The following is a 12,556-nucleotide window of genomic DNA, read 5'->3' as shown; positions in this document are numbered from 1 at the left end:
ATTGCTGGATTTTCATGGTGACGAGGATATGTTGGAAAGAGTGCAGAGAAGATTAACAAAGAGAGTCAGTGGTCTTTGGAATGTGGAGTATGAGGACAGATTAAGAGAATGTAAGTTGCAGAGCCTTGTTAAGAGGAGGAGGGGAAGAGATATGATTGAGACATATAAGCTGGTCAGGGGTTGTTATCAGGTAGATATGGAAGAGATTTTGCATAGAATGGGAGAGGGGAGTAGAACAAGAGGCATTGCTAGAAACTGTATAAGGAGGGTGTGAGCAAAGGAGTGAGAAGCAGGTTCTTTGCATGGAGGGTGGTTGGTGAGTGGAATGCATTGCCTGAGTGTGTTGTGGATGTGGACACATTGAATTAGTTTAAGACTCAGTTGGATGAACATTGTATGCAATAGCGAGTATCTCCCGCGATGAGTCTCTGACTCCATGGAGGTCAAATGTTAATAATAATAATCGTTCCCTGCTCTATACCAAAGAACTCTATTAAGCACACTGTACAATACAATTCATTTACCATCAGAAGACAGTCGCAAACATTATACCTGTTGAGAGTTTATTTTTCACTTGGTTAGACTATAATAAGTATAGTTTAATCCTTTATCCAAGTATGAGCAAACAAAGTTTGTGCCTGAAAGTATCTTCAGGAATGGGGTAAGGTAGTGCAACACCAGGCAACTCGTTGCAAAGGTGGAGAAAGCTCTCTCATCACTCCCATCTCAGTATCTCCCATAATGCAAAACACATCTCCTTGCGGATATAGCATTGCACATATCCGCAAGGAGATGTGTTTTGCATTATGGGAGATACTGAGATAGGAGTGATGAGAGAGCTTTCTCCACCTTTGCAACGAGTTGCCTGGTGTTGCACTACCTTACCCCATTCCTGAAGATACTTTCAGGCACAAACTTTGTTTGCTCATACTTGGATAAAGGATTAAACTAAACTTATTATAGTCTAACCAAGTGAAAAATAAACTCTCAACCTCTTTCTCTGAATCCGGAGTAATTTAATAATAAGGTTGCACACCCTTTGGTAACTCCTATAGGTTGGGAAGACCTCTCATTGCTTCTGCCTTTGTATCTCCACTACTGGGCCTGGCTCCCACTGATGAGACCTCAATAAAGGTCGAAACCGGTATGGGTAGTGGCCCTTGCCTTAATGCATAGCATTACACATATCCGTAAGGAGATGTGCTTTGCATTATGGGAGATACTGAGATAGGAGTGATGAGAGAGCTTTCTCCACCTTTGCAATGAGTTGCCTGGTGTTGCACTACCTTACCCCAGTCCTGAAGATACTTTCAGGCGCAAACTTTGTTTGCTTACACTTGGATAAAGGATTAAGCTAAACTTATTATAAACATTATACCTGTGGTGGGATTCAAACCTGCAACCTATTACCTTTTGAGCTGATATGCTTCAAGATACACTGACAGACATATTAAATAATTTGTCATGACTCTCATTTGAAAAGTTAAAGATATGAGATACAACACAACTCAACCAACATTAGGTATTTTAAAATAAATTTTTTCCCCAAGTTTTTATTTATTTTTTTTCATTCATTAAATTTTTTTAATATTAATGTTAAGGAAATGTTTCAGTTATTATACTTTTATTGAAAAAGTAATAATCTGTGATATTTGCTTCTTGCATTATAATTAACACTAGTAGAAAAATGTGTATGTTTATAGTTTTTTCGGTTTTTTTTTTCTAGAACTTATTCATCTTATTAGTAATTGGACCAAAAGTTTTGCATTGTACTGTATCTTATGATGTGACTGAATTTAATGTTGTGTTTAGGATAATTCTTTTCATAAAAACTTGCCTAATATTTATTATGAGTAATGTGTACAAACAAATATATATGCTCTTAATTCTTTGTCTAGATATGGAAAGGGGTTTGGTCTCTTAGAATATATAGTGGGAAGTAGCTCTCCTTTAAATCAGCCAAATAGTGTGTTTGGCATGGTTTTTTATGCCTTAGTATTATTAATTGGTAAGTCTGTATTTTAAGACAACCCTTATTTAAATTTAATTTGTTCAAACTTTCAACAAGTTATTTCAATATGCATTTCAAAATTAATATATGCTTTAGTTATATTAATGATGACTAATGAAAAAAAAAAGTTTTAAACAAGTTGTTTAAAACCTAAAAAGTTTTAAACAACTTGTAGAATCTGCTTTCCTGTAAATTTCTTTTTTATTTCATTACATATTTAAACTTAAAGCTAACAAGTGTGATATCACATGAAGTCTGTATTCTATGCATTTCCCCTCTTCACAAGTTTTCCTAGCTTATGTTATGCAAAAATTTATGAAATGCAACATCGAAACAGTCTTTACATGATATATATATATATATATATATATATATATATATATATATATATATATATATATATAGTCATATTATATCTGTCTGTGTTTATTATGGACTGCAAAGTTATTTAAGGAAACATACCAGACATGCATGGTAATCTGGCATAATAATTTGTGCTGCGTTATATTATTACTATTATATGGGTAATAATATAATAGAATCTGATCTGATTTTCCCTTTCAGTCGTTCCTGACCGTAAGTGACTTTGTAGGCATTACCCACAAAGTACTCCTGGTGAAATTTTTACAGGGTAGTTCACCATTGCTTTCCCCATAATAGACTATACATAATACTTATTATCTGCTTAAGTTGTGTAGATCTAGAAAAGGCATGTAACAAGGTGCCCAGAGAAAAACTTTTCAAAACATCACAATTATATGGGGTAAGTGGAACATTATAGAGTAAAATTTCTCGTAATTGTCACCCAATTAACTGGCAATGCCAAAACAATGGCATTTTCAAAAGTCTAAATTTAAACCTGAAATTTTAAGCCTATGAGATGAGAAAAATATGCAATGGACTTGCATTCTGGCAACACTGTTGTATGTACAGCTGAGTCGCATGGGGCACGCGACTCCTGAACGTATGCTTCGCACAATACTCCCAGTGACTCATTGGCTAAGAGAGATCACATGGGTTGTTTTGTATAATGCACAGTCAGAAAATGCGCAAACAAACTGCATTCATATATGTATGCTCCTAGCCCACATGGTGTCGCTATAGCTACTCCTGCGAAACTAAGAGAAGTTTTCTCACTCTCAAGTTAAAACTTGAATTGCTGGAGAAAATGGAGATAGGTGTCAGCAGAACCTTTTAAATCATAAAGTTCGAAGTTCAACTTTGTATGATATTATTATTTTCGGGCAACTCCAAGGAGTCGACAGACTCATCAAGGGAGACCATGTCAAGAACAACTATTCGACATTCACACAGCATCTATCATACCTCGCCTTGAACTCATTCACAGTCATAGCACCCACAACAGACTCTGGCAGCTTATTCCCTCATTCACCACTCTCCAAGTAAAAAACCTAGCTCTAACACCCCTGCTAACCACATTCTTGCCCAGCTTCCATGTATGGCCCCTAGTCCTCCCACCACCAGTCCTCTACTCAAAAATATCTTCTGGATTAATCTTATAGAAACCTTTCAGTAATTTGAATGTCTCAATTCACCCCTTTTCCGCCTATCGACCAATTTTTGCAACCCAGAAATCTTCAACCTGTTCTCATAAGGTTCATTTCACAGACCTGCTATCATCTTGGTCACTCGTCTCTGGATCCTCTCCACCTCCTCCCCATCAAGAAGAAACCCTGGTGCCCATATCTGGGCACAGTAGTCTAGATGGCATCTTATCAACGCTCTCGATACAGAGGAACAATAACTTGTTTGTCTCTGCATGTTAAAGTATTTTTCAGAAGTCAAGTGATTTAATGAACTGATTTAGCCACTTTTGCAATGTGCCCCCTAAACTTCAATTCCCTATCAACCAACACTCCCAAATCCCTGGCCTCGTCAATCTCCTGGAGTACGGTTCCACCAATGTGATATACTGCTGCTAATCTTTTCACCCCAAAATGCATAACCTTACACTTTGCCACATTAAATTAACATCCATTTTCCTTAGCCCAGTCCTCCAAACTATCCAAATCATCTTAAAAAATTTGACATCCTGTGCACTCACAATTGCTCTACCCAACTTTGCATCATCAGCAAACAAGTGAACACTTCCTCTCAGATCCTTTCCTATATCATTGATGAACAAATTGAAAAGTAGTGGTCCAAGAACAGAACCCTATGGCACACCACTAGTCACAAGCCATCTTTTGGACTCTACTCCTGAATAAACCACTCTCTGGTATTTCTCCATCAACCACCCTCTTATCCATCCCCATCTACTCCAGTTTACCGATTAGAGTTCCATGTGGTATCCTGTCAAAGGCCTTGGCAAGGTGTAGTAGAATCACTGTAAATCCATTACCCTTATCCAGTTCAGCCGTCACTGTGTTATAAAACGTGAGCAAGTTGCTGAGGCATGATCTACCCTTCACAAAACCATGTTGTCCCACATACAGTATCCCATTTTCATCTATCCAGTCCTGTATTCTTCTCTTGACTAATTTCTCCAAGACCTTGACAATGATGCCTGATATGCTAATCAGTCGGTAATTTACAACATCAGTCTTGGAACCTCCTTTATGCAGTGGAACTATTTTCCCCTCTTTCCACCCCCTCGGGACTAACCCAGACCAGAGACTCAAATTAAACAAAATGGTCAAGGGTACTGACAATTCTTTAGCCGCTTCACGTACAACACGAGCTGGTATACCATCCAATCCCACAGACGTATTGACATTGAAGTTTTGCAATAGACTACTCACCTCCACTTCATTCACCACAATTTCCGTATAATTTATTGGTTCATTCATTTCTGCAATGTCACCACCTGGATGATACATTCTTGCAAAGTGCTCACTCAGTAACTCAACTATATCAACTGATTCAGTTACCTCCCTACCATCGGCATTCTTTAAAATCATTCTGCCATATCCATTTTTTCTTTTACTTGCAACATATCGAAAAAACTGTTTTTAGGATTCTCTTTAGCCTGCATGGCCAATATTCTTTCGTAATCTTTTTGGCTTTTCTTACCACACTTATTACCCTTCTGGCCTGCGCTTTATACTGTTCATGTGCCTGCCGGTCACCTTTCTCCTTAAATTCCCTGTATAGTTATTTCTTTTTTTGCAGCTCAAGCTTAGTGGTGTTATTCATATATTTAACCTCTACTTGATTTATTATTCGGACTCTAGGTATACAGTCAGCCATTGCTTCATGCAAACACTTCTTAACCGCCTCTCATGCACTATCAACTTCTAGCCCTTGCAGTTGTACATGCCATGGCACTAAACCAATCAAACTCCTAAGCTTGTCATACTTACCAGCCCAATAATTCCACATGTACCCTGTCTTAATTGTAAATTCCACACCTTTAGCCACTTCCCAAGTCAAGACCCTATGATCACTCTCACCAATTGATGGCAATGTGGTCATATTAGTTACAGCCAAATCCTCAGATGCAATTACTAGGTCAAGCACTCTCTGACCCCTAGTATTTTCCATTACATGCTGTTGCAGATAGTTATCCCTTAATAACTGCATAAAATCCAATTCCTTCCTCCCGTGTGTCCTCTCCTCACTCCAATCAATGCTACCATAGTTGAAATCTCCCATAATAATTACCCTCCTTCCACTCATTTCTTCTATTTGCTTGTGCATACTATCTCCACCATCTTTTCCATCACCTGGTCTATAGCAGCACCCAATTGTATATTTTGTTCTGCTAGCCACAATCTCACACCAAATGGCCTCAAATGTGCTCTTTTCTCTATCCTGCAATTCAGCTTCTATTCTCCTTGGCTGCAGCTCATCAGCTATCAATAACAATACTACTTCCCCCGTTTTATTCTCTCTGTCATTCCTGAACATACTATACCCATCACATTCAATCCCACTAGTTATATCATCTAGAGTCAGCCATGTTTCACTAATACCTATAACCTGTGGTCTGGAAGTGCCAACCATGGCCAAAAACTCTTCCTTCTTGTTCCTAATACTCCTAGTATTAGTGTACATGAATTTAAGACCCCCGTTAGCCCCATCACTACCTTGATGCCTTATACTATCTCATTCTGATTTGTTGTCCTTATTCGCTCGGGCATATTATACTCATTCATACACTCAACTGCCTCCCTAAGGTCTGCATATCTACTCCCCCACCCTTAATAAATCTAGTTTCCCTGATTCTGCACATCCACTTCATTCAACAACACTTTTTCAAGTCTCCTTACACCGAATCCATTCAAATGCAAACCATCCATCTTATATAGATCCTTTCGCCCATCAAACTCACTCCACACGTCCACAAATTCCACACCATTCGTCATGCATAACCCACGCATAAAGTCATTTGCAATTATGGCCCTCCTTCTAAACACTTCACTGTCATACCGTGGAAAAAGACTAATCATCCTAACTTTCTCATTCTTTTCTTTTACTACCTCAAACAATTCATTCAGGTCCTATATCATTTCCATTTTATCTCTTTTTAAATCATTCATACCTGCCACAACTATCATTTCTTTCACCCTTTCCTTTTGCTCTCTAATAGACTCACTTACGTCCTCCTAGCATCACTCTTCCTCAAACTGCTGCATACACAATGAAGGCAAATCACCTCTTTCCATACCAGGAGCTGAGCACTGTATGTCTCCTGCGGCAGAAAGACAAAAAGAATATTAAACAACCTCAACACTGCAAAGTCATCTGGTCCCATTGACATCTCTCCTATTGTATTCCAATGTTGTGCTCCAGAGCTAACACCCGTCTTATATCATATCTTCTATACTCAGCTGGCACCTAGCCCATCTCAAACCCATTCCAAAAAAGGGAGACAAAAGCCTGACATCCAACTATCAACCAATTGCAATCACCTCAGTCCTCTCCAAAATAATGCAGAAAGTCAACAGTAATAAACTTCTTCACTACCTGGAAGCTCACCAATTATATCAGTACTTTTTTTCTTCACCATGAATACGCTTGTACACAATATTCTCTTGCTTTTTCCACCTGTTAAACCATCCATCAGTTGGGGTGAAATTTTCTTTGCCCATTGTGTTTGCAAGATCTGCTTTTTGACACATCAAAGGCCCATCAATCAAAGCATTCTTTTCACGAACATTACTAAACCTAATTTTTAATGCTGATTCAACTTGAGTATCCTTACCAGATTGGTCTCTCTTCCGATCAATGTTCTTATTAGTAAGAACTGAGGTTTCAATCTTTGATCTGTTTTTTAAGATCTTACACGAGTGGTTGTGAAATTTTTAAATATACAGCTGCACTATGCTGACTCATTTTGAGCAACTCATCATAGCACTCAAATTCTTTGCTTTTCTTGAAAAGATAAATCTTTGTTATTAACTTGCTTCTGCCATAATGCTAAGGACTGTTTTAACAAGCACTTAAAGTCAAATTCACTTACTGAAAGAGATCACAAAAATAAACCTGAAAAATCGCAATTCGACTGTATTTATACCCACCTGCATTTGCCTTGGAGATTTACGGAAGATTAAGGTTAAGCGAAGATTAACACAAAAGTCAGATTTCGACAAATGTTCTTTGTCAGATTTTCTCCTCATTAACCATTAAAGTTCTGACTTGCATTCAAGGATTTTGATAACAATAACCAAAATTTGATTATAATAAATGGATTATTTTTAATTCATTTTAAATGGTGTGTTTTGGGACTGACTGATTTTGATAACAATAGCCAATTGATAATATTATCTGTGATCATAATAAGTGGATTCAACTGTATCTTGTCCTGCCCACCTTTACTTCACACCATACATTCTCAGAACTGTCACTGCCATTTCCCATCCAGTTCTCTGTCCTTAATGAATAAAAAAAAATGGATCACTTATCACATGTAACACTCCACCACTTCATTTACATTCCCTATCCTGCTGAAATATGTTATACCCTTCCACTTCTGTTTTTGTCAGGACATCATATTCTATCACATTTCACTGATACCAGTAATCACCACAGGCTGAGTGTCAGTATGACAGTTATTTTCTTTATTCCTGATACTCCTGTCATTTGTATTTAGAAAAACCAGTACATTATCATACTGATATTTTTAAGAAGGATATGACAACTTAGATGTTATATTACATAAAAAATAATTTAATTGATACTTCTAGTATTTTGTTGTCAGATTGGCATCATCAGGGAACAACGCATGCACACAGGCAAGGCACTACATGGGTAAGTGAAGGAGAAAAACAAAGATTGGCCTATAGTTATAAATTGTACCACCTAGCAGACTTGGCTATTGAGATGAAGGACTGGGGAGCATTTCTCATATTTGAGGCAATTTTATGGATCTAAAATTGAGGTTTGGATATTTTTTAAATGGAAGCAGATTCCATGGATAGTCTCTTGTATTTGCTATAGTGAAGTAAAGTGGCCTTTTTTTCAACATGTCTTGTAATGGGTAACCAGGGTGTGGTCTGAAAGTATTGAGTAGCCATAGTAATGGTATTAGATGTAATCTTTGTGCTCAGAGATTCTGATATTGGCTGTCTAGCCTATTTGACCATGTTGAGAGGTGGACACTAATCAGATCTGGAGGACTGTACTAGTGATATATGGTAGCAGGTAAGGAATGCTAATTTCTAGTCCAGTGAAAGAAAAATCTGTCACTGGACTAGAGCAAAACTATCACAATGGTAATAGTTTTGCTCTAGTCACCTTTGTTATAATACAAAAGTTTAGTAAAACACAATCTCCCTTTAACAAACCCATGCTGACAACCACAGAGAATATTGCTATAAACCCATTTCTGTATTCTAGTTCTCATTAATCTCTCCAGTACCTTAACCACAACTCCAGATATACAGATTGGCTTATAATTTGTAGCCACAGCCTTATCACCACCTTTTTGCAGTGGATCAATTTTGCCTTCTTTCTGTTCTCTTGGAACCTGTGATGATGTGAATTCCTTGGAACATTTCCTTAAGACATGGTGATATGTCATCAAATCCTATTGCCTTGATATCCAGCTTATTTATTTCCTTATATACTTCCTCCTCACACACAATTAAGCCATCCTCTCCTATGTCCTCTACACTTGAGTTTTTTATGATTTCACACTGATGATGATGAAACACCCTTATAAATTGTTCACTGTACCTCAATGATGTCTTCTGCAGCAGTTACCATTCTTACCATTTTCATCCATTAACATCATCTTACAACGATAATTTTTCCTTCTGCTTGCCACATATTTGAAAAACTTTCTAGGATTTTTCTTGGCATGATTTCCTAATTTCTGCTAATACTGTAGTTTTACTATTCTTACCAATTGAGTCTAACCTTTTTGACTTGCTCTTTATACTCCTCATGCAATTGATTGCTACCATTATTCATTTCGTGCTGCTTCCACTGTATCCTCGTCTTCCAAGTTTCATGCTTAATCTCTTTATTCAACCTTTTGACTTTTGGAAATGCATTCACATATCGATTTTGTTAAGTATCTTTTGGTCAGTTTGCACATATGCAAACTGGCTTTTTTCTCTCTCTCTCTCACTTAACAACACATCATTCCATGCTATAGCTCCAAGTTGTCTCCTAAGCTTTTCATAATCACTAGTCTTGTAATTCCACATATATTCTTTGCTCACAGATGCCTTCATATGGCTAATCACTCACCAACTGGAGTGAAGTGCAAAACCCACTCACAATCACATCCTCTGATGAAATGGTCAGATCTAAAACTATTGATCCTTGTATGCCCTCCTTCGCATACTGCCTAAGATAGCTATCTCTTAAGATCTCAAGAAATTCACTTTCTTTATTCCCAAATGCTGTCTCTTCATTCTAATCTATACTGCCATAATTAAAATTGCCCATAATAGTCTTCCTTTGTTCACTAACCCAAGTTGCTTATACATTTCTTATCAGCATCCAACTAAATATCTCTTCCTGTCAACCTCCACCTTACACCATACTGACTTAAAACCATTGCCACTATTTACATCTCGTATCTCCACTTTGCGTGGATATAATTCACTTGCTATCATTAACAGCACCACAGAAAACATTTCTATTCCCATCAGGATATCATCCTTATCCAATCATGTTTTCTTTATTCCAAGAATATTTTGTGATAAATTTAGTTTAATCCTGAAGATACTTTCAGGTGCAAACTTTGTTTGCTCCCACTTGGATAAAGGATTAAACTAAATTTATTATACTCTAACCAAGTGAAAAATAAACTTTCAACATCTTTCTCTAAATCCAGGGTAATTTATTAAAAAAAAGGGTGGCACACCATTTGGCAACTCCTATAGGTAGAGATGACCTGCTGATGCTTCTGCCTGTTATCTCCACTTGGGCCTGGCTCCCACTGAAGAGACCTCAATAAAGGTCGAAACTAGTCTGGGTTGTGGCCCTTCCCTTAATGCATAACATTAGACATATCTGCAAGGAATTGTGTTTTGCATTATGGGAGATACTGAGATAGGAATGTTGGTAGCTTGCTCCACCTTTGCAAGGAGTGTCCTGGTGTTGTACCACCTTACCCCAGTCCTGAAGATACTTTCAGGCACAAACTTTGTTTGCTCACACTTGAATAAAGGATTAAACTAAATTTATTATACTCTAACCAAGTGAAAAATAAACTTTCAATATTTTGTGAGAAAACTTAATCAATGAAATCATTTCATCTCTTATTTCTAATGCTCCTGGCATTTGTAAATAAACACAGCAATTCACTTTTAGGTCTATAACCAGTCCTACCCTTACACTTGTTGGTTGTGATTTCCTTGCACCTAACCATTCCAATTTGCCTTTCTTCTTCTTTTCAGCCATTTTCTGTCCACTGCTGGACGAAGGCCTCCTCCAGTTCCTTCCACCTTTCTCTGTTCTTGGCAATAGTTGACCAATTTTTCCCAACAAAATTTGACAATTCATCACTCCACTTTCTTTTCGGATGTCCTTGGCCTCATTTCCCTTCTTTTGGAATTCAATTTGTTAGTAGTCTGGCTTCTTGTCCAATTGTTTCACTTCTTATCTTTTAATGTGATGCCTAGCATCAGCTTCTCCATTTTTCTTTGAGTTGTTGCTAGTTCATTTGTCAGTGCTTTTGCTAGACCTTTATCACCATTTAAACTATATCTCTTGAGACCTAATTACATCCCATACATACAGGCCATCTCATTCCCATGTATACACATTCACTACTACTACTTCCAACATCCCTACTTATACTGCGTTTCCCTGTCCGCCCTGATCCCCCCCCCCATGCTTCCCTGTCCATCTTGCATTCTCGTCCTATTATTGTCACTCACTATTTTCATTTACAATAACTTCAGTCTTACCAGTTCTGTTCTCCTGATGTCTTGCTTCACTTATTACTTCTTCCACTCTCTTGCTCACATCACTCATTCCTCCTTGCAGCAAAAGTCTGACTCTCACCAAATCCATTCAAAATATAACCTGTCGCTTTCATACATTTCCATCTTTCCTTCAAGTGTATCCCAATCAATGTGCATTTCATTCAAATGCATCCATTCCCTTCTCACACAGATCTGCCAACATACCATTCATGATCCTTGCTCTTCATCTCAACTCACCATTATCATACCCAGGTAGTGCACTGACCACTCTTCCAACAACATTATCTCCTCAACAATCTACTGATATGTGTTCTTTGTATCAGTATAAGTCATTTGTTCTAACACCAGCTCACTTGCTCGTCTGCTTCTCTTATCTAATGCCTCAATTATTATTATTACATGACACTACCAGGGAGTACAAAAGACTCATCAAGGGAGGGAATCTCTTCTACAACTCTGTCTCCACCACACTAATGCCATCTACCACCCATCACCACTACTAGTATTTTCACAGACAATCACAAACATCCATGCCCACGCCGGGATTCGAACCCACAGCCTTTTGATTGGAGAGCAGACACGCTAACTACTCGGCCAACCAGACCGGCTAATTATCCTGCTAATTTTACTCCTGGAAAACACACCTTATGGAATCTCTCATTTGCCACACACATCTATGGAATCTCCATACATTGCTGTTTTTGAGTCATTTGTCACCTTTTTTTCCTCTGCTTTCCTTTGTTCTAACCTTTTGAACTCGTCCATTCTTATCCACCAAACTTCTCATCTCACTACATGTATTTTTCATTTCAATTCTCATTTGATCAACTAATTTTTCCAAGTCTTACATTCTGGCAATTACACTATCTGTCAGTCTATCATTTGTTTCTTTGTTTCCTCATTCCGATGTTTCTTTGCTTCCACAGTGTCACTTGCTTTTGTTTCTTCAGCTATACTTTTTTTCGCTGCCATAGTTCCACTCACTTCTGTTCTGTGATTCAATGGTCATTTATGCACTCTTTCATTCTATTGTCAGCCAGTTTTGCATTTACCAATAACTTGTAGTCCAACAGAATATCGCACTTTTGACATATCCTTACCCTCTCTTGTTTCCTGTTCCATTGCTCCACAAACACACTCTTCACATTCTGCCACATATACATCATGACAACCTACCATCCTCAAAGTTCATGCCATT

General features: G+C 37.8%; 1 protein-coding gene across 2 annotated transcripts in view; it reads left to right on the top strand.

The window, feature by feature from the left end:
• Positions 1–12,556, top strand: part of Vkor (Vitamin-K epoxide reductase) — a 124,926-nt gene that overhangs the window by 48,105 nt on the left and 64,265 nt on the right. For both annotated transcript variants that reach the window (XM_090391638.1, XM_090391639.1), the window contains exon 2: positions 1,899–2,008. In XM_090391638.1, the coding sequence (XP_090247764.1) occupies positions 1,899–2,008 (110 nt within the window). The remainder of the gene's footprint in view (positions 1–1,898; positions 2,009–12,556) is intronic.

This window comes from Typopeltis vanoorti, chromosome 4 (assembly GCF_054136105.1).
Source record: "Typopeltis vanoorti isolate ZY-2024b chromosome 4, IOZ_Tvanoo_1.0, whole genome shotgun sequence".
Taxonomy (NCBI): domain Eukaryota; kingdom Metazoa; phylum Arthropoda; class Arachnida; order Uropygi; family Thelyphonidae; genus Typopeltis; species Typopeltis vanoorti.
Note: the sequence above shows the minus strand (reverse complement) of the source record. Positions and strands in the feature narration are given on the sequence as shown.